The sequence below is a fragment of the Zalophus californianus genome, chromosome 9, assembly GCF_009762305.2.
Source record: "Zalophus californianus isolate mZalCal1 chromosome 9, mZalCal1.pri.v2, whole genome shotgun sequence".
In the NCBI taxonomy this organism is placed as follows: domain Eukaryota; kingdom Metazoa; phylum Chordata; class Mammalia; order Carnivora; family Otariidae; genus Zalophus; species Zalophus californianus.
The window spans coordinates 57,442,501-57,465,351 of NC_045603.1; the positions used below are offsets into that span (position 1 = coordinate 57,442,501).

At 54.2% G+C, this 22,851-nt stretch overlaps 1 protein-coding gene across 1 annotated transcript in view; it reads right to left on the bottom strand.

Annotated features, from left to right (window-relative positions):
• Window positions 1-17,417, bottom strand: part of LRP1 (LDL receptor related protein 1) — an 80,716-nt gene extending 63,299 nt beyond the window's left edge. The window contains exons 1-6 of the mRNA XM_035729121.1: window positions 17,351-17,417; window positions 8,777-8,899; window positions 6,220-6,357; window positions 4,031-4,150; window positions 2,720-2,848; window positions 2,341-2,604 (exon numbers count right to left, since the gene is read on the bottom strand). Coding sequence (XP_035585014.1) covers window positions 2,341-2,604; window positions 2,720-2,848; window positions 4,031-4,150; window positions 6,220-6,357; window positions 8,777-8,899; window positions 17,351-17,417 — 841 coding nt within the window. The remainder of the gene's footprint in view (window positions 1-2,340; window positions 2,605-2,719; window positions 2,849-4,030; window positions 4,151-6,219; window positions 6,358-8,776; window positions 8,900-17,350) is intronic.
• Between the last annotated feature and the right edge of the window lie 5,434 nt (window positions 17,418-22,851).

Below are 22,851 nucleotides of genomic sequence, written 5' to 3' on the forward strand. Positions count from 1 at the left end.
GCACACACATGCCCTAGGACCCATGTGAAACAGGCTCACTTCCTGGCCTCCTTCCTTTTTTCTATTCTATTTCTGTTACCAGAGTTTTCTCTGGGGCAGGCTCCCCCTTCTTCCCACACCAGCAAGCAGGCTGGCTCTCTCTGCCTCTTGGCCTCTGGGCTCCGGCACCTCTCAATTGTCAGACTCCTCCCTCCTGCATGGGGCTCCCTCCCAGGGGTGCAATGGAGGTCACAGTCATAGCCAGGAATGGGATGATTGCAGGGAGGGCTCCCCTAGGGGGCAGAGAGAAAGCAGGAGAAAGCAGCAACCTTTCTTCTTCATCCCCCTTGGGGAGCTAATTACAGGCCAGCAGCCCACTGCACAGGTGAGTGCCTGGGACCAGCCACCCGCACACCAGGACAGGCCACTCAGCTTCTCCTGAGAAGGGGCGGAGCTAAGGATGGGGGAGGGTGCTGGGGAGAGGGAGAGACACTTCGGACATCCTCATCGCAGGGCCCATAATTAGTCTGTGGGATGAGAGCAAAACAACTATCCTCAGGGTGACAGCCAGACATTCAGGCGGCATGGGGGGTGGGGTGGGGGCTGGGAGGAGGCACAGAGGCTGGGACAATGGGAACCCCCTCGTCCGCCCCACTAGCATTTCTCCCAGGAACCTTGGTCTGTTCCTGCCTCCTGGACTCTGCCACAGAGGGGCCCAGTGAATCTAACAGACTGGGAGGCAAGGCTGTGTTTGCCAAGGGAGGGGTACCCGCCTGAGCTTATTTCCTGCTTCTCCTTTGGAGGAAGGCAGGAGACAGGGCCAGGCCAGAGCAAAAGCCGAGAAGTTTCCCATCAGGGCGCCCTCGCCAGCCGCCTACCCACGAGCCCATCGTCTGGCCCCGAGGCAGGGCCAGGGAGGGAGCTGCCAGAGCTGTTTGTCCAGACAGGCCTGTTGGGTGGGGCCGTCAACAAGGAGCAGGGAGAGGGCAGCTGTCTCAGGGGTCTCGCCCTATGCTACCCTCTCTGCCACTGGGTTCCCTGATCTGCCCACCCCTCGAGAGGTCAGCCAACCAAGTGTGGCAGCCCCCAGCCCAGCATTCCAAGGAAGACATGTCGGATCGCAAGTGAGCCCTGGTGACCAAGAGACCAGAAACACCACTGGGATGCTCTGGAGGACCTGGAGCTGAGGTGCGGACGAGCTGACGAGGCCACAGAGGGAAAGGGCTCTCGGGGAACCCCTGCTAGTACAGAACTAAGCCCATGTGTCCTCCTGGGATCTGTCTTCTGTGGTGATCATCATACGGGGATGCAACAAAGAATGAAGATCTTCCAGCAGGCCCAAGGTTCACAATCCTAAACCTTATGGGTTGCCGCTTGCTTTCACTTCAATTGATCTGCTCTGGACAGGCAAGCTCAAACCCATGATGCAGATTAGGAAATCAAAGCAGGCACAGGGAATTCTGATTTACTCAAGGTCACAGATCAAATTATCCTCCCTCCCGGGGGTCAGATCAACCAAGGCCAGATCTTCCCCCTCATCTCTGCAGTGTGCTTCCTGGAAATGTGATGGTGCCAGATGTTTGTTTGTTTATGTAACAGCATCTGAGATGAGCAGGGTTGCCTCTGGCAGTGGATCTGTGCCCTGGCCCCATCCCTAGGTATTTCCCTTCTTCCACCCCTAAGACAGCAAAGTACAGCCCAGGGAAGGAGTTTGAATGGAAACATCCCAGAGGTCTTAAAATGTTCCTGTGGCCCCAGTGCTCTCTGCTCCTCCTCTAGTCTCACTCACTGTCACAAAGCCCCCCACACAGCCTCAGGACCCCCACACTCACCCTGCAGCCATGGGTCCGTTCTGATGATGTCCCCAAGGAAAACGACAGAACATGGAGATAGACCCAGCCAGACCCTGGCATCTTTGCCCTCAGCCACAACCTAGCAAGGCTCCGCCTGGGCTCCAGGCCTTTTCTTTCCCTTGCCCTGCCTCCTGCTACATGGGAAAGCCCCTCTGCGGTCGAATCAACACTCTTCTCTCTGAGAAGGGACAGTCCCCGGTCTCTGGAGATTGACCATTCATTGCCCCCTTAGCATTTTTCCTTGGCCCTGGCCCAAAAATCAGGAGCCATCTAGAGACCAAGCTCAGAGAGAGGGAAGGAAGCAGAGCCATCAGTCTGCCCCTGCCCCCCAACAGGGGTCATCTTGTGCAGCCCCCCGCTTTGGCCTCAGTCAAGGGCTTCTTATTTAGACTCCTGCCCCAGACAGGGGTCATCCTGTCTAACCCTCTGCCTCTGTCCTAGGCAGGCTCCAGCTTGCTCCATCTTCCCTGCCCTCCCCTGCTCTCCAAGTTAGGAGCAGGCGACTCACGGTGCAGACTGAGGGAGATGTTGATGGTGTGCTCATCCACGAAGCCCTTCAGGCCAGGCATGCGGGCACACTTGAGCTGTGTCTGGGCAGCACTGTCCCCAACATGCACCCAACACACAGTCTCGTTGGCGTAGCTGAAGTCCATGGCTGTGGTCTGCCGTGTGCTAGTCGGTGTGATGGTAGACACTTGGGCCCCGCTCAGGTACGTGGCCAGGATGTTCTGGGAGTTGGCAATCAGCAGCACGGGGGGCCGGTCTACTGGCTCTGTAGATGGAGGAGAGAGGGGGCGATATGACAAGGGGCTCTAGGACCTCTCAGGCCGCCCCCCAGAGCAACACGGGGACCATCTATCGCTGCGACCTCAGGGGACCCCACCTACCATTCTTGGCCTTGCAGGAGCGGTTGTCTGGCTGCAGCAGGTACCCTTCCACACAGCCACATGTAAAAGAGCCGTCCGTGTTGGTGCATAGCTGGCTGCAAGTGCCGTATACTGAGCATTCGTCAAAGTCTGCCGGGAGAGGGGTAAGAGTGTGGTCATCTCCTCGTGTAAAGAGGGTAGGAAAGTGGGTGCCCTCAGACCCCACCAGTGGGGCTGTCCATCCTTATGGCTACTTTGGAGGACAATTTGACAGAATCTATCACAAGGAGAGATGTGCAAACTTCATCCCCTACCAAGTCCAGGCTTGGAATCTGCCCTCGTGAAACCCCCGCATACGTGCACATCATCCGTTCCTTCAGAAAAGATTCCTTGAGGACCTGCTCGATGCCAGGTACCGTCCTAGGCTCTGAGGATGCAGCCGTGAATAAAATATATTCAAATTGCTGCCCTCATGAAATATAAATTCTGACAATAAATGAAATATTGGTATTTCAGTAATAAACAAAACAAAAAAGTAAATTGTATGTTAGAAGGGCTAGTGCAGTGGAAAGTGACTGGTGGGAAAAATATTAAACAGAGATGGGGGTAGAGAACGCAGGCAGTGGATTATGATTTTAGGGATGGCCTCCCTGAGAAAGTGGCATTTGTGCAAAGAGCCGAGGGAGGTAAATTTAAAACAGAAGAGGATGCACTGTTCGTGACAGAGAGAAATTGGAACATCTCACTCACCAATAGGGAGATGGCCAAGTAAACTGTGGTAATAGTCCTACTTCATAGTGGTTTCTAAAAGAACAGGTAGATCTCTACATATTAATACGGAAAAATCTCCAGAACATACTGAGTGGAAAAACTGAAGAAAGGTATGTACCGTGTGATATTTATGTGAAAAGGGCATGCGCACATAAACAATACTTTCAATTAGATTATCCGCGGATCCATGCATTCCAATGCGCAGAGAAAGGCCTAGGGACTGAGGCAGCAAACCGATAACACAGTTGACCTCCAGAGATGGGAAAGGGAGCAGAGCTGAAGAGGACTGGTCAAAGGGGACTTTGGTTTTATCTATAATGCTTTAAGGTTTTTACAAGAAAACTCACATATCCGACCCATGAGATTTTAAGAGGAATTTAGAAATCTGGTGGCAGCAAGTGGTCAGGGCTCACAGTCACGCCTCGGGGCGGGCCTCCTGCCTGTACCTTCCATCTCACTTTCCTCCTACCCGCCGGCCCTACCCCACGCCCGCCCCCCAGCCACGCACGCCCCCCCCCCCAGGGTGTACACACGGACACATAAGCACATGCGCTCACATACCTTTGCAGGTCTTGCCATCTGCCTGCAGCTGAAAGCTGTTGTTGCAGTAGCAGGTGGGCCCGTTGAGTGTGGGGACACAGTGGTGCTGGCAGCCCAGCTGAGAACAGGGTCCTTGGAGCTCTGCGTGGGGGCAGGCAGCACACACTCAGGCCCCCAGACTGCCACCTTCCCCCGCCTCCCGTCAACCCTTGGGAAACCACTTCCAAGGCCCACAGCATCGGAGATGGAAGAGGCTTCAGGAATCATCTAATATATTTTGCAAGTGAGGAAACTGAGACCCAGGGAGGGTACAAGTTGGGCCTAAGGTCCCATAGCCAATTATGGCTTAGAGGCCATATCTGCCTGCTCTGGTAGCTCTGGACTCCCTCTGTCCCCGTGGAGAGGGGTTCTGGCCGTTGTTGGGGTCAACAGGGAGGGAGGACAGTGAGTCTCGGTCCCTTCATTTGCCTCTTATCTGCACGGCCCAGGAACTCCAACGCTGGCTTTGGGGCTGAGGGGGAGGAGTGGGCATGGGGCGGGAGTCTTTCCCCTCAGGATCCCAGCTCTGGTCTGGAAGCACCCGTCTAACCCATCCCTTAAGCCCTGGAGGCCTCAGAGAGAAGGTCCAAGGTCCAGGTGGAAAAGGGGAAGAGGAACAAAACTGGTTCCCTCAGGACCTTTCTCTAATCTTCCTCCTGCCACTGACCCACTTCCACAGGGGAGACAGAAGGGAATGAGACGGGAGGGGGAAGAGGTGGGGGAGCAGCTGCCCCCCCAAGACCAGCGACCCAATTAATGGCCTTGCGTGGGGCCAGGCGGCCTGGCCACAAAGACCCCTTTGTCCAGCTGCCTCACACCCCCGCTTCCCCCCCATCTAGAAGAGAGCGTTGCCCGAGATGCTAAGATGTTCAGAGGCACTAAGCCTGCCAGGAGGAGCTGGGGGGGGGCCAGTCCCCACTGATTTCTTCTCCTCTCCACCTCCACCCGGGAGCCCAAAGGTGCTGCCTGGCCAGGCTTCCCCCACAAAGCGGGGGAGGGCGGGGGGCGGGGATGATATTGTTTTTTCAGGAAAATCTAGAAAAGAATTTCTCTTCTGGACATGTGGCAGGAGGATAAGGAGGCCCAACTTCTCTAATAGCAGAGAAGGGAGTTCAAACCCTAGGTTCTCAAGGTTCTTTGTTGTCTTCGATGCCGACAAAGAATTCAAAAGGAAGCAAACTTGAACATATACCATGTGATAAGATGTGATGGGCATGGCCATTAAAGTCAGCCCCTAGGCCCAAGCTCTGCATCCCATCCCAGGAGCTCTAGACAAAAACATGCAAACTCGACCCAAGGAAAGGATAAAAATCTTCCACAAACTCCTTGCTCCACGCTCCTTGCCCTCGGCGAACAGGATCCAGATGTGTCTCCTCCCACAGGCAGATGTTTCTGACAAGCGTATTGGCGCAGCACGCCACCCTCACCCAGGGAGCTCAGTAGAAGGGAGAAGTCACCATACCCTAGTCCCTTCCTCGCAGGCCCGAGGCTCCGCCTTACGGACAAATCCTCCCCCACTGCTCTCAAATGACCCAGGTTCTCCCTGACCCACAGGGGCCTTCAGGGGAAGAACGGTAGAGCTGGTGACCTGAGCCGTAGAGGGGAAGGGACCTATCCTCCTAAAGTTCCCTCCTCCTCAGCCTGGGTGACCTTCCCATCAAGCCACTTTAGAGTGTCTCAACGATCTGCACTTGCCCTCAGGGACACTGGCTGGCGGGGAGGAGGGTGAAGCAAACACCACATCCCCACCCCCAGCTTCAATCACAGCATCTGCCCTTCCCTGTTCATACTCAGGTTTCATTTAAGAAACCATTTGAAGAAAGAACCCCACGATGTACAACAACAACAAAGGATGAAAATACTGATCTAGTGCAGGGCTCTCATTTTGTAGGTGGGATCCTGGGGTCCGGAAAGAGGTAGTGACTTGCCCAGGCACACACAGCTGAAGAGAAGTGCCCAGGCCGGGGCCCCAGCTGATCCCCGCAGGGCTGTTGACTAAGCCCCAAGCCCAAAGGCCCACTGCTTTGGGAGCACCGGAGCAGGACAATGCCTCATCCCCACCGGAGGTGTGAGGACAGTCCTCGGGCACTGGGCCTCCAAACCCATCACGTGCCCAGCTGAGAACTCACTGCATCCATCTCCTGGGGCAGGAGAGGTGGAAGAGCCCTTACCTCGGCAGTGAGGCCCCTCGTCTGAACCATCCATGCAGTCCTGGACCCCGTTGCAGAGGCGGGACATGAGAACACACAGCTCGGTGCCCAGGCAATTGTGCTCGTTCGGCTGACATCGCTGGGCCTTACTCTGTGGACCTGGGGGCACATGGAAGGGCTGGCGTGAGCGAGCCGGCTACACTGGCTGTCTGGCCAGTTGTCCACCGGGAGAGGGGATGAGGAGAGGGAGAGTGGCGTTTCAGACACCTGTACTTCTTCCATCTCAGGAGGCCTCGGGGGCTGCTTCGATTCTCCCACCTAGAGCTCTTTTACACCATTCCCGACGGGAGCCGCACAGCCAGGGGGAGGGGAGAACTAAGGCCTTCAGCAGAGTCCACTCCCCACGTGCCCGATACCCATGGATCCCAACACCTCCACCATCGTACACTCAGGAGACAGGCCGAGGTTTAGAAGTGAGAGGGTTGGATGAGCCAAGGAAAGCAAGAGTCCTCGGCAGGGAGGCTCACATGTTAAAGAACACCACCTTCCCATAGCTCCCCAGGGCCCAGAGCCTGGGGCTGAGAGCCAGACCAAGTTTTCTGGAACGGCACTGTCCAACACATAGCAACAGCCATATGTGGCTATCGAGTACCTGAGATGTGACCAGTTTGAACTGGAAGTATAAAATGCACCCTGGCTCTGGAGGACTTAATACTACACACACACCCACACACAAAAGAATGCAAAAGATCTCATTACTAATATTCTATGATTAATATACTGAAATAATATGTCAGATACGTTGGGTAAAATAAAGTGAAAATTAACTTCACCTAACTACTTTTAAATTTTCTATTTTTTTAATTTATTTTTATTTTTATTAAGTAGGCTCCCCACCCAGCGCAGAACCCAATGCGGGGGCCCGAACCCACAACCCCAAGACCAAGACCTGAGTCGATATCAGGAGTCGGACGTCCAACTGCTTGAGGCACCCAGGTGCCCCTACTTTTACCTTTTGTAATGTAGCTACTAGAAAATTTCAAAATTGCATATGTGGCTTGCATTATATTTCTATTGGACAGCACCACTCTTAAATGCCTGACCCCAGAGCAGCCTGCCTGGCTGGAAGGATTTGAGAAGCATCAAAGGTTGGGGCCTACTGATGGTGGGCCAAGGCGAGCAGGGTAGAGCTCCTCAGGGAAGCCTAAGGAAGCCACGCAGACTAGGATGCTGGCTGAGCCCGTGGGCCGAGAGACAGATCACTACCTACTGGCTTCCACAATGGACAGGGTGTGTGAGTGAGAGAGTGTCCGCATGTGAGTGCATCTGTCCACGTGTGCCTGGGGAGGAGTACGCAGTTTGAATCTTGAGTCTTGAGTTTGTATGTGAGTGTCTGGGGGCGTCTGTCTGAGGTCGGGCTTCTGCATCCCCGTTTGAGAGTGTTGACTCTGTTGCAGTTAGAATATGTCTGTGCTGACATTTGCCTTAGTCTCGGGGTGGCGGGAGGGGTGGGGGAGGGCCACATGGGTGTCCAGGAGGGGCTGTGTGTATGATGGGCCTGGGAGCGTATATGAGGGGGAACAGTGTGGGGATGTGTATAAGGTGGGGTTTGCATCCAACTAAAGGAAGACCTGGCCCCTCTGCATGGCTTTCATTACCCCAACATCAAGCACGAGGGAGGGTAAAAAAAATGTAGGGCGTAAAGGTGGCATCAGTCAAGATGAACCACCCTCACCATAGAAACGCTTGCAGGATATCTCTGGCCCCACCCCTCGAGGGCAGGGTATGGGGGTGAGGCAGAGAGAACTGGAGGCTCCCTTTCTGGCCCTAAAATTACCCCTGATAATTGTGGGTGAGGGTATGGGGAGAGGCCAGGGGATGGAGCTGTGAGAGAGAACAGGGACAGACCTAGGAATGCAGGGTCTCCTAGACCCGTGGCCCAGATTAGCCAAGCAGGGAGAGGCTGAAGGTGGAGACCCCAGGACCCAGCCAGCTGCCCAGGACTCTGGGGTCCTGCCAGCAAGTCCTCCACCCCCCACTGGCAGGGTAAAGGCTGGGTGGGGACCTTTCTCCCAGTTTAAACAGCTGCCTCTGATTACACCACTTACTGGGGCAGGGGAAGGCGGGGGTGGCGGGAAACGCACAGGGGTGGGGCTTCTGGTACAGAGACTGAGCAAGAGCCAGTAGCCTTTGGCCTGGGAGCCTGAGGATAGGAAGGCGACCTGGCAAGACCTGGGGGCACTTATCAAGAGTCAGAAGTCTCCGAGATGGGAAGAAGACCGAGCCAGAAGGGCAGGGAAGCCAGGCTCTCTCCTTCCAGCAAAGCTGTCAGCCCAGATAACAAAGTCGCTGACAGGCTTGGGGGTGCAGCCATTAACGGAGCAATCAGAGGTGCCATTTCTGAGCACGTCAGGCACCATGCCGGGCACTTTGAAAAGGGGGAGAATTTTAGCTGTGTCATGGACAAACAATCACAGAGCAAGGTCCACCCCGGGCTAGAGATCAACTGTCCTTATCCCAAACTGCCAGGGCCAAAAGGAAAAGGTGTTTAGGGGAAGGGATCAGAAAAGGTACTTACAAATCTCAGGGGCCTCATCAGATCCATCCGGGCAGTCCCTCTCACCATCACACCGCCAGCCCTTTGAGATACAGGTGATCTGGTCTCTGCAGGCAAACTGCTTGGGGCTACAAGTCTTAGGGGCTAGGAGTAAGGAAGTAAAATGAGGATGTAAATGAAGGATGGAGGCCCCTTAAAGTCCCCTAGGCTCCTCTTCCTTCCCCAGCATCAGTCCCCATCTGGCCCAGACTCTGAGCTACAGTCCAGGTGCCTAGAGGTGGCAGGTGGCTGTGGGTCGCTCCTGAACACCGTGTGCCTGTGGTGGGAGGAGGGGAAGGAGGCAGGGAACATATTTTACAGCCCCCGACCCAGCCCCATATGCCGCCTGTCCAGTGTGCCTCTCCTCCCAGTCCTCAGGGTCAAAGCCCTTGCCGTTCTGCATTACTCTGGTCAGACACCAGCAGCCCCAGCTTTGCCGACCGAGAGTGATGGTGAAGGATGGAGCATTTAGGCCTTTGACAGGTTTTCTCTTTATCTTCCTTTCCCTCCCACTAGGACCCCACAGCTGCTTTTTTTTTTTTTTTTTTGAGTAAGCTCTACACCCAACATGGGGCTCGAACTCAATCCTGAGATCAAGAATTGCACGCTCTACTGCTCTTCTCTAACCTCTCTGCTCAGTGTGCCCTCTGGGACACTCCTGCTACCTGAAACCCATCAGCCTGCCCATCTCCAAGTCCTAACCACCAGGCCCCTGGACAGGAAGTGTGGGGGGGTGCCCTTGGCACAGCAGTGACTTGGAGATTGTATCAGCAGGGTACAGGAGGGCATGGTGGGGTGGGGCGGGGGGAGCCCTGCCTCCACCTCCGTTCTCTAAAGACACAGCCCTCCTTGCTGATTAGACCTCAGGGAGGACTTTCAGTAGATGTCGTGTGAGATAAGAGGCACCTAAGATTGCTTAGGATGCCACAACTGGAGATCCGAGGCAGGAGGATGACTGGGGTGACCTACAGGAGCTGGTTTCAGCCCAGGACATCTTTGCCCTACCCTTCAACCCCACCAGGCTTCCTCTGCTCTTACTCAGATTTCCTACCTCCTTCTTCAAGGAGGAATTAAGAATGGTAACACTAACTCTTGTTGTGGGCTCAGCATGTACCGGAACTGTGGTAAACCAGTTCTTTCCATGTATTATCTCATTTAATCCTCTCCATAATATGACAAAATAGGTAATACTAATACCACCATTTCATAGATGAGGAAACCGAGCCCCAGAGAGGGTGAGGTCACATAGCAGGCAAGTGACAAAACCAGGCCTGAAACCAGCTGAGCCAACTCTACGCTTTTAACCCTTGCAGTCCACATCAATCTTCCCACTCCCACTGAGAGATACTCGGAGCTCTTCCTTCCAACCCCATCACCATGTCCTCCATGGGAAGAAAAGCCCTCTACCCTCCTTTGTCCCTACCCAGGGCTGGGCTCCTAGTCTCCCAGCCCTTCATCGCCTTTTCCTTGGCCTGTCGTCAATTCCATCTCCATTCAGCTGGCATGCACTGAAGACCAGCTCTGTGCCAGGTACTGCACTAGGCACTGGGGTGCCACGGAGGAGTGAGTTGCCCCCTTGGGAGCCCCAGTCCCCCTGGGAAGACAGCTGTACACAACTAACTCAAATGCAGGGCGGAATGAGCTCAGGACTGGGACAGAGCATAAATAAAGTATGTCAGGGCTCCTAGCAGGGAGGGTAGAGTCTGAGGAGGGCCACACGGAGACCGTGTCCTCCCTCCCTAACCCCCATCTCTGGCAGAGGGGACTGCACTCAGGCCCCTGGCCAGGATGAGAGCCGAGTTCAGGAAACACATCAGGGATGGCCTGGCCAGGCTCCCCCACCCCCGGCGTCCTCCTCCCCTACCTCCCACCCTGAGCAGCGAATAAAGGCCCCTTGAGGAGGTGGATAATGCTGAGTTCATTGCCCCACTGGGCCAGCTGTGAGGTCTTCCCGGGGAAACAGCCCGCCAGCCTAGTTAGCATGCCGGAGACCGGTCCTCTTCCCCTGGCCAGCCAAGACTGGCTGGTGGGGGGGTGGGGGTGGGGGTAGAAGGGGCTGGAATGGGACTAAAGGCAGATGGGCTGTTTGGAGCCCAGAAATGGCCCCCATGCCACCCCCACCCCTTCACATGGACTTAGTCCCTGCCCCCACTCCTCCCCAGGGCAGAGCTCATAGCCCCGTGAGGTCACTGTTTGGCCACTCCAACCCCCCCTCCATTCCATGTCCCAGCCACGATCTCCCCTCCATTGGCCTTCACTTTGCACCCCCCCCCGCCCCGCCCCGCCGCCGCTGTCCCCCACCCCCACTTTTGGCCTGAACTCGGCCGAGGAAACAGCAGCTGGCAAACTCCCGAAAGCTGGAATGAGAGAGATTCACAAACCAGATGTGCTCGTGTGGAGGGAGGGGAGTGGGGGGTGGGGGGAGGGAAAGGAAGAGGCGCACTCAGGCCCCTTGTCCCACAGCAGCACCTCTTCGGGCCCAGGGCACAGGGACTTGGGGGTGCTGCACTGCTCCCACGGGACAGGGCAGCACAAGGATCCTGGAGAGATATGTGAAAGCACTTCCTTCCTGTCAGGGATGGTGGAGAAAGCCCCAGGAATCTGGAGTTTGAAGGCTGAGGCCTGTCTTTGATTTCCTTCAGGGGGAGTGGGGAGGAAAGAAACAAATAACCTACTTTGGGGCAGTCTACATAGCCAAGAGAAGCCTCCCCCTGAGGTGGGAGGGAGCTGCAGTGGGGGTGGGGTAGGGCACTTGTAATCGGCTTAGAACTGCCAGCCAACCCCACTCCCCTCAGCGGAGCCTTCTGCATCTGACGCCAGCACCCAGAAGACCCATCTTGGTGGCCTGCCGCTTAGGTGAAGGAACAACATGGCCCCAAGTTCAGAAGCAAGCAGCCACTGGCCTCCCCTGCCTAACCCCCTCATGAGAACTGGGGCTTCCTAACGATATGAGCTAACTAACACCTTTCAACCTGGTCACTGCGTCAGCCACTGATCTGAAACACTGTACGCGTTAACTCACTGAAATCCTCACAACCCTGGGAGGTGGGAACTGTTGCGATCTCCACCGCACAGATGAGGAAACTGAGGCACAGAGCGATTTAGTACCTGAACAAACAGGTGGTTTCCTCACTGGCCATGAGGATGGAGCCAGATGAAAGAGGATGAAGAAAAGGAACCAGCAGGGAGAACATTTTGGTTCTCTGGCAAGAGGAGTGGGGAAAGAGATTGTAGGGGGTGGCAGTGACCTTCAGGGCTCCTTGGAGTGAGGAGGGGGTGGTGGAAGAGGCAGAGAGGGACAAGAACGGAACAGAGAGGGAAGACAGAGGAAGGAGAAGAAGGAGGAGAGGACTGAAGAGGGAGGAGAGGGAGCGAGGTTGCAGCGAGAACGCCAGGACACAGGGGCCGTCTGTTCTCAGCTTTGCCTGGAGATGAATGTGACTGCCATGCTAACTCTGGCCAGCACCCCTGCCCCCCCCTCAAGCCCAGGCACCCAGCCCAGCCATGGCCCCCAGGGCCACCAAGCTGGAGCCGGGACAGGAGGTGTAGGCTTGGGTGTGTGTCCAGACACAACATGGACCCCACTGCCCTGCTTGAGCCTTGGCTGTCGTCCTCTGTCCCATTCTGGGACCTTGGGGGTGGGGTGGGGAAGGGGGGGGTAAGAGTGCCTGGCCAGAGAAGAGAGGATGACAGGAAAGAACAGACCCTGAGAGAGTCTTCTCCAGAGGAGGAGACCCATCCATTGATCCCGGTGGGAGCAGTGAGGGTGAGGAAGGGAGTCGAGACCTCAGATGGCACTTCTTCCTAAAAGACCAGGAGACTTGAGGCCATGAAAGTGTGAAAGAGACCCTTGAGGCCTTTTTCAAGAGCAGACACAGCAGAGGGAGAGATAGGCTGTGTTGGCTGGGGGATATTTTCTAAAGGGAACCACATGAAATGTCTAAGGGAACAGAGGAGCCAGGGGGTGGCCAGGGGCTGGGGGGCAGAGCCTACAGGAATCTAAGCTTTCAAACATATGGGGGTGGGGCAGCAGGGCCTCCCAGACCCAAACCGAGAGCTTTTCACTGAATTTTATGTATTTTGGGTGTTACCCGGTGGCTCCTTCCCGCAGCTCAGTGAGGCTCAGACACATTTTTGTCATTCCTGAGTCTGGGCCTCTGCTTTGCGGCCTGGACAGACGTACAGACGGGATGGCTTGGACTGCCAGGGGAGGGGAAGGGTCCCCCCCTCCATCCTGAGTCAATATTGACTCAGCAGGATATTAGCCTGACCAGTGACCTCCCCACCATCTTTTCCTTTCCCCATAAGTAAAACTCAGACCCCTTGAATGCCTCCAGAGGTCATCATATATCTCTCACCGGGCCTTTATAAGCCCTTTCCACCTACCCTCCAACACACACACACATGGCTTATGTTCAGCAGAAGCAGAAGCTCTGAGCTCCTGACCTATTCCCCACACCTTTCCCCAGTTCTCAGGTCATAGGGAAGTTCTGCTAGAAGTCTAACCTCCCCCTTTCCTTCTGAAATATCTCCTTTCCCCTGTTACTCAGCCCACGAAGGGTATCAAGTTCCCTTCCTCCGGAAACATTCTCTCCAAAACCCATTCCTAAACTCAGTGGAGGGGGAAGAAGAGAGAGAAGTTTGGAGGAAAGTGGAGGGGGGAGCTGTACAACGGGACATCCCAACTCTGACCTGGGAGGGGGACAATAGCTCCAAAATGACAAGGTGGGGACTAGAGAGCAGGTGGGAAAACCCAGGAGGGACGTCTGTTCTCAGGTAGTTCTGGGGACACCCACAGGCCTGGATGGAAGTGGATGGAGACAGGCAGAGACAAATCAAGCAATGGAGACCAAGCGAGACAGAGAATGCCTCAAAGGGTGGGCAACCAGAGAGAGATGAGCCAAGAGGATGAGAGACAGAGGTCCCAAGAGGCCAAGAAAGCACACACCAATGACAACAGATGGGAGGAAAAATAGACAGGAAGGGGTCTTAGCCCAGAAGTTGCCAAGATAATGGCACGGTTGTCTTGGGATGAACCCAGAAAATAATAAGCCTCCTGAGACTCAGAGTAGGGTGGGGGCAGCATATATCCTGACTCAGGGAGACAGAGTCCCTGCCCTAGCAGTGTGTGATCCGAGGGATACCCAGAACAGGGGTTAATGCCTCCCACAGAATAGGGAGGTGGGGGAAGAATACTGGAGCTCTTCACCCGGGGAAGCCAAGGCCTGGGAGAGACTCTCATCTCCTCTGAGGGAGCAAGAGGTACAAATACCTCTCTCCCACCATCCCTCACCTCTTTCCTGGGGAGGTTTTACACTGGTGCCTGGGGACACGGCACCGGAAGCACTCCAGAGCCAACTGCTTCCTTCTCCAAACAATGCAGGATCCTGCTAACTGGGCTGAAATCTGGGACTGAACACAGTGTGGTGGGACTGAGTTCTCCAAATGCTCACACCCGGCACCCAGCTCCACCAGGTCAAGGACCTTGCATGGCCCCAATCAACTGTACCCAGATTCCCCAAGGGTGATGACCCCCCCAATCCAGAGCCAGAGGGCTTGAATGCTGGCGAGTCCACAGAGTGAGGGGACCCCAACAAGAGACTACTGAAGGGCAACAAGCTTGGGGTTCTGATGTGCAAAGGCTAAGACGGCAGCAGGAGGAAAGAAAGTTAGACTTGAGTAAAGAAGGGCTTCCTAGAGGAAGGAGTTTGGAAGAGGTGGGGGGATGTGGACAGGGTCTGGCCAGGACCCCAGCTGACATCCTTAAGAAGCTCAGTGACAGTGGAAAGGGTGGGGGAAAAATATGGAGAAAATGGAGGAAGGGGGAGCAAGACTGGATGAAAAGGAAGTCTTGTGAAGCAACCTCGAACATCAAAATACCCCTCCCATGCCCAAATCAATGCGCTACACATCTCGGCTTTGAAAGACCAGGGGGAAGGGAGGTGTTCAAGGATCTGGGTCTGGCTGGGGAAAAAAGGAGTTTGGAACCTTCTCTCAGAGAGCCAGGAGGCAAACACCTCAGCCTCATAACTCACTTCAACTGTGTGGCTTGTCTGATAACTGGTAATACACTGGCTCAAGGAAGGGGTGTGTGGAGAGGGGTGTGGAGAGTAGGAGGCAGTCCGCCTTCCTTGAGCCCGGTCTGCTGGGGCTGCCCTTCCCACAACAAGATGTTCCTAATCTCAGCAGGGTCCTCAGTAACCGCTTTGCCCATTCCCCACCTCATTTGTTTCCCCATCCTCCCTGGTAGCAACTACACTCAATTCTGCCTACTAGTGGAGTGGCATTGCTCCTCAAAGAGAAGGGAACCCCATGTGAGTTCAGGCATAGCTGACAAAGCAGAAGAGGTGGGGAAGGCCCCTAGGCCTGTGATAGCAGCAGAGAGGAAAGTTAGACACTAAGGTATCTGGGGTCAGGAGGTTTCCTTCTTTGGAAAGCAAACAACGTTCCATGTCTGTGGGCCCAAGGCATGAGGGCAGGGGTAGAGATAAGAGAATCCTCTAGGCTGCCCTGGATAGCACTGGCCCTAAAGGTCTGTGCAATTCCCCTTTCCCACCCTTCAGAGCGGGGTAGAACCAATGATTCATATTCCCATTCCCAAGGTAAGAGCAGTAGAGTGTGTCTGGGGAGGGGTCCTCTTCCTGGGATTTTGGAGACAGTTTAGTTTGAGCTGGGTTACAGATGTGGGCTCAGTGGAAATTTTAAGAAAGAGGAGGGAGACAGTTAAGGAGAACATGACCAGTATCTCCCACTTCCACCCACCACCAACCAACCTATAGCGTGGTAAATAGAACCACCTTAGAACCTTGGGGGTGAAGCAACCAGGGCCCTTCCTGAGTGGGCTGGGGACCTTTTTCTGCTTTCCACAGAGACCCCTCTTGCTTCTGCCTAACTCCATCATGGCGTTCCTGATGGGACTCTCTCTCTTAAAATGTTTTTTCTATTCTTCCTAGAAGTCATGCACCTGAACCTCTCTGCCTTAGTTTCCCCTTCTACCTCACAAGGTTGAGAGAAAGAGGAAAGAACATGTATAACGAGGAAGTCATGGGCTAGGGCTGCCTGTGAGGGATGATCTAGAGAATATTCAGGAAAGAGCCTCTTTCCTCCTCTGGGGCAGATAATTGAGGTAGTGGTGAGCAAGGGGATAGACAGTCCCCAAGATGGCATCATTGTGGGTCACAGAAAATACTGTCTTTCTGGGCACAGTTACTTCTTGACCCCCTTACCTCTCTCCTCTAACTGAAGAGAGTTGGGGGGAGGGGAGGATAGGGAGAGATAATCTGGTTTCGGAGAAAAACTTTCCCAATCCCAATCTGGCAAAATTTAGAAGGTGGAGGAGGGGTGCATGATGGTATTGGGCCCAGTTTTTTTCCTGGATGGCTGGACTAAAGTGACAGGAAGGTATGAGATCCTCAAATCAGGGGCCCAGCCCAGCCCAACCCCATGATCCCAGCTCAAAGCTTAGGCAAGACTTGAACCAGTGACTCACAAGGAAAAGAAAAATAGCTGACATTAAGGGGGAAAGGGGGCTCCTCATTTCCCCAAAAGGACGCTGTTCTAGCTAAAGCCTAACTGCAGTATACAAAGTGTGTGTGGGGGGAGATGGGGAAATGATGGAGAGAAACAAACACATTTACTAAAGGAGCAGGAAATTGGGGGGCAGGGGCATAGCCATAACCCCCATCCAACCTCCAACTCTCCTTTCAGTCCAAACTGTGATCAAGCCAGAAGTCAGGGAGAAACCAGCTTTCCTCCTCGCTCCCACCTCAGCATTCCAGGCCATTCTCCAGTCCCCTTCCCCAATGATGACATCTGACGTTTTTCGTCTCAAAGCTCCCAGGAATTAAGAAGGAAAATTCAAAGTCACATAGCATCGCTGCCCCCCCCCCCCAACACAGCCCTATCCAGGCTACTGACAGAGGCCCTGAGAGGGGGAAGTGCCCACTTAGGAACCCAGGCGGGCAGCCCCGCTGGATCCTAGACCCAGGCCTCCAAGCCTGGTCTCCCGGGCCCAGATTCCACACCCAAGCAGGGGGCCCTCCCCGAGGCCCTCCCTCTCCCCACCCACAGCCTTCCTGGGCCTGCCTGCCCTCTGCCCAGCGGGGCAACCCTGACCCAGCTCCCCTTTCAGATTCAGAGGCCACTGCAAAAGCCCCCCCCCCCCCTTTGCAGCCGTACATTGCAAATCCGGATTCCTTCACATTTCAGATGGGGTGGGGGGAGGATGTAGGGGAGGCTGAGGCCCTCCCCAACCAGATATAGGAAGAGAAGGCCTCTGGATCCCAGAATCAGAAAAAAAGGGGAGCCCTCTTCTCCCTCCCCAGGCCTCTGGTCTTTGTTTGGGCTGGGGGGTCCCGGAAGCATCATTTGCCCAGGGCCCCCATCCTCCAAATCGGACCCCCATCCCCGCCCCCAGTCGGGCCGCTGCTGTGTCAGCTGGACTGGGATAACAAAAGGCACCCCCTCCCGCGTCTCCCTTCCCCATCTGAGCGCAGGAGTGGGGGCTGGGGAGTGGGTGTCCCCAGGGGTCCAAGGGGGCCGGGGAATCTCACTCACCGTCGATAGCGGCCGCGACGAGAGCTGAGAGCAGGGGCAGCAACAGCAGCAGCGGCGGGGTCAGCATGGTGTGGGCTGATGCAAGCAGCACCCCCCTCCCCTCTGGTCCTGCTGCTTCTTGCCGTCGCCCCCCCAGTTGGGGGGTCCCCCTTTTTCTTCCTTCTCCCCTCCTCCTCCTCTATTCTTATCCTATCCTTAAGCAAAGAGCATCAGGGGCGTGGGTGAAGAGGTAGAGTTCAGAGCCCCTTGGGGAGGGCCTGCTGACGGGGGTGCGCCCGCCCCCTGCTCCCAAATCCAAACCCTTCACCCCCAGCTTTTCTCTTCTCCCCTCTTTCCCCCTCCCCGAGCGAAGCTCACAGCCCCATCTCCGAGCCGCCTCCGGCTGCAAAAATGCACAATTGGGAGGAGGCGGGGTAGGGGGTGGGGGGCGTGGACCGGGTGGGGGAGCCTTTGGAAGGGGCCTGATGGAGCTCTGGGGGCTCCCCCGGTTTCCGCCTCCTCAGTGCACGGGCCTGGAGCTCGCACCACTGTTCCCCGGACTGAGGTGCCGCGACCGGGGAGGGGGGGCGAGGGGGTAGAGGGAGGGGACGGGCAAAGGAGGGAGGGAGAGAAGGGGCGGGGAAAGGGGGGGGTAGAAAGAGCTACGCGGCAATCCTGTGAGTGCGCATGCGCCGATTTGGCGCGCTGCCCTGGGGAGGGGGAGTCAGAGCAGCGACAAGGTTTTGGAGCTCTGGCCAGCGGTCCGAGGGTGGAAGTCTCCGGACCCCCTCCAGCCGTGTGGGGTCTGGAGCGCCTTCTCCCCCGACTGGGTCTTTCTCCCTCGTGCCTCAGAGAGCTGAAGGGCCGAGGGGAGATTGGCAGTGGGCGAGAGCTGAGGGGCTTCTCTTTGAAACTCTTGTCATGCCCTGGGAGTTCAGGCTCCGTCTAGGGACCCAAGACTCCGGGGTCCGGGCCGAGGCCTGATTTCCTCGGGGAACCCTGACTGTGCCTCTCCTGCCTGGAGTGGGGGCAGGGGCCGCCAGTCCGCGAGGAAGATACGGGGAAAAGCTGAGGTTTGATTTGGAGACTTTGTAAAACCGAGACCGGGATTGGGGCCTTTGGAGAAGGGGGGCAGGGTGGGGGAGGGGCTGCGAGGGCCCGCCCCCACTTCGCTCCTGGGCTCAGAGTAAACAGGGACACCCGCGGGGACACGCCGGAGCTTGTCGGTCCGCCCAGGGCTTGAGGATGGAGCCCACCTTAGTACCCGCCCCACCCTGCTCGCCTGGCACCGGGCACGGGAGGGGCGAGTCCTGGTTTGGAGGGAGGTGAGTCACCAGCGGGTGGGGTTGAGGAAGGGCCACCCCTCTTCACCCCAAGAGGTCTGGGCTCATTTATGTTTTGTTTGGTGTTGTTTGTTTTTTTTTTTATACCTTCTGACTGATTTCCCAACAAGTCGGGGTTTTAGATTCCGAGCAACAGGGATTTGGAATTAGACGCGGGACTGTGGACCCCTGCTTCCAGGCCTGGGGTTCTGAGGTGTCGGCTGAGTGCCGGACCTTTGTCCCGGCCCGAGCCGAGCCCGCATGGGAATGCTACTTTGAGTCCTGAAGGCGCCGGGCGGTTCCCAGAGCCCGGTGAATGTGGTTCTGGCCACTGCCCCCTTCTGGGCGGTGTTTTAAGGTTGGATCTCGGGTGTCTGACTTTCTGGTGTCTGGAAGTCAGAGTTCAGGGAGGCAGCAGGCAACGTCGGCTCCCAGACAGAAATTGATGTTAGAGATGAGAGAGGATTGCACCACCCTTCTCGCTTTTTAAATTCTACTTGAGGAATGGGAAGGGCCCCAAGTCCTTACACCAGTCTGTCCCTGATGGAAAGCAGAGCAGCATGGACGACTTGTCCCACTGATGGCAGGGAAAGGGAGAAGAATCCAGAAGGAACTGGACATTTTCCCCAAACCAGAGCTTCCTCTGGGCTCACTTTGCTCAGGGCCAAAGCCACCTGTTTTTAGTCTCCTGGGCTACGAACTTAAAACATTTTGCCAGTTCCTCATCAGGGCTTTCTCTTCTATATCCAATCTTGCAAGCCTATGCTCAAGGCCTGTCATTTTGTCCTTTGAAATATAGCTCAAATTTCCTCCATTTCCACTGCCAGAGAGTTTCTCTGGGCAGGGTTGGGGTGGTATTCATCTTTTTATCCAGCCCGCATGGGCCAACACCATGATAGACACATTGCAAGGACTCACTAACTGTTTTTAAATTCTTTTTTTTTAAGATTTTATTTATTTTTTTGACAGAGAGAGCAATCACAAGTAGGCAGACAGGCTGGCAGAGGGAGAGGAAGAAGCAGGCCCCTCTGAGCAAGGAGCCCAATGTGGGCCTTGATCCCAGGACCCTGGGATCATGACCTGAGCCGAAGGCAGACGCTTAACTGACTGAGCCACCCAGGCGTCCCTCGCCAACTGTTTTTAATGAGCGTCTACTAGGTTCCTTCCTTTCCCAGGACCCCCCCCCCCTCCTAATATAGTGGTCCAAGTGAAACAGACTTAGGACAGCTCTGAGAGGAAAAAGCTATCTGGAGCGACCATATGTGTGGCCCCAGAGAGCTGTGAGGGGCATCGCATTCCTTTTTCTCTGGTATCTAATCTTTCATAAGGTAATCTTCCTCAAACTGCTTTCTCTGCATCTCGTCCTGGGTGGTGAAACTCTGCTGGGTATCTATAGACAACTGAATCAAATGTGAACTCTTTACCTGTTAGACATGGTAATACTTAGTTAAAAAAACTCCTCAAGGAGTATAAAAAGGTACAGGAAAAGTATAGGAAGGAAGTACAGGAAGGTAAAAGTAAACTTGCCGTGCTCCAAGATCTTATTCTTCAGTCCCAATCTCACAATACCGACTACTACCTACTATTGGGCCTCCTTCAAAAGGTGTTTTAAAACAATTTTTTTAAGATTTTATTTACTTATTTGAGAGAGAGAATGAGAGATAGAGAGCACGAGAGGGAAGAGGGTCAGAGGGAGAAGCAGACTCCCTGCCTAGCAGGGAGCCCGATGTGGGTCTCGATCCCTGGACTCCAGGATCATGACCTGAGCTGAAGGCAGTCGTCCAACTACCTGAGCCACCCAGGCGCCCCTTAAAACAATTTTTTTAATTTATAATCTTTAAATTTTAGTTTATTGTTTAGGGGAGAGGGGCAGAGGGGGAGAGAGAAAAATCTTAAGCAGGTTCCACATCCAGCACGGAGCCTGAGGCTGGACTTGATCTCCCATGCCTGAGAGCATGACCTGAGCCAAAATCAAGAGTTGGACACTCAACTGGCTGAGCCACCCAGGCACCCCTAAAATTTTTTTTTAAGATTTTATTTATTTATTTGAGACAGACAGAATGAGAGAGAGAGAGAGAGAGAGAGAGAGAGAGCACATGAGAGGGGGAGGGTCAGAGGGAGAAGCAGACTCCCTGCCGAGCAGGGAGCCCGATGTGGGACTCGATCCAGGGACTCCAGGATCATGACCTGAGCCGAAGGCAGTTGCCCAACCAACTGAGCCACCCAGGCGCCCCCCTAAAATTTTTTTTAACGACAAACAAATATAAATAGAGATCCTTCATCCTTTATTTTTTATTTATTTATGTTTTTAAAGATTTTATTTACTCATTTGCCAGAGAGAGTGCAAGCAGGGGGTAGCGGCAGGCAGAGGGAGAAGCAGGCCCCCCACCAAGTGGGGAGCCCGATGTGGGGCTTGACCCCAGGACCCTGGAATCATGACCTAAGCTGAAGGCAGACACCCAACCAACTGAGCCACCCAGGTGTCCCATCCTTCATCCTTTAAAACCACAAATGAGCTCATACAATATATACTGTACTGGAACTACCTTTTTAATTAACTTATCTTGATCCCTTTCCATATTAAACACACATCTAGCTCACTCTTTATATTGGCTGCTTGGAATCTCCTTGCTAGACAATCTACTGGGATTGTTGGGCTCTTGGGTTATTTCCAGTATGTGAACTGCTGAGGGTGTCTCTGTAAGATGAGAGAATCTATATTTCCACCTGAGCCTTTAGTTATACTGTTCTCCCAGCTCCTGCTTACCTTCCTCAGAAAATCTCTCCTATCCTCTTCCAAACTTACACTCAAGATAATCTCACTACCTAGAATTTAGCACTCAGTTTGGGAGTTCTGTGCCCACCAGGAGACCAAAAACTCCTTAAGGGCAAGGATCATATCTTTTACTTCTTTATATACAACCAGGATGAAGAGCTCTTGATTGGAGGAGGCTGATAGGAGTGTTAGGACTAGGGGTACCTGCCCTGGGAGAGGAGACAATATAATTAATCAGTGGCAAATGAGATATGGCTATAAACACCTTCTTTTCTATATTTCTCCTATAGTACTCATTATTCAGTCCTTCTCTGCCTCAGCTTCTTGTCACCCCACTTTTATATTTTTTAAAGGCTTTTTATTTTTATTTTTAAGTAATCTCTACTCCCAACGTGGAGCTTGAACTTACAACCCTGAGATCTAGAGTTGCATCCTCCACTGACTGAGCCACCCAGGCGCCCCACCCCCCCTTTTATTCTTAAGAATAAAATTCTGTTTCTTCCAGGGGTGCCTGGGTGGCTCAGTCATTAAGCATCTGCCTTCCACTCAGGTCATGATCCTAGGGTCCTGCTCAGCCGGAAGTCTGCTTCTCCCTCTCCCACTTCCCCTGCTTGTGTTCCCTCTCTCGCTGTGTCTCTCTCTGTCAAATAAATAAATAAAATCTTTAAAAAAAAAGTTTCTTCCATCTTTAAATCCTTGGATTGGAATTATAACGCAAATAGTGGGAAATCAGGAGGAATGCTCTGCAATCCATATTTGGGATACCTAGAATGTTGGTGTAGAAAAAGGATGTCTCTTTTTTGGATCTCCCAGCGAATTATTAAACATCTCCCTTACCAGTCTGAGTATAACAGGCACTGGGATGGGGCATTAAGGCGGCAGCTCTGGGACTGAATGTCAGGCCAGAGACTGACACCACCTAGTGGTCAGTTGAAGAAGTGTGACTAAGAAGGGTGTCTTGGAAGGGTCTGGTGGACCCTAAGTCTTTTTTAAAGACTTATTTATTTTATAGTGAAAGAGAGAGAAAGAGCGAGAGCGCATGAGCGGGGGGGAGGGTCAGAGGGAGAGGGAGGGAAGCACGGGATCCTGGGCTAGATCCTGAGATGACCCTGAGATGACCCTGAGATGACCCTGAGATGACCCTGAGATGATGATCCGAGCTGAAATCAAGAGTGGGACGCCTAACCGACTGAGCCCAAGAACCAAGATTTATTGAGCGCTTACCATGTGCCAAGCCCATGCAATGGATTTTACATGGATTAGCTCACTTCTATCTCATAACCACCTTGTGGCATAGGTTTTATTTCCAGTTTGCTGATATGGCAATAGAGGCTCAGGGAGATTAAGGAATCTGCTCCAAATCACAGTGCAGATTGGAGCCCAGTTTTCATTCATTTAATCAACATTTATTAGGTACCTCATAC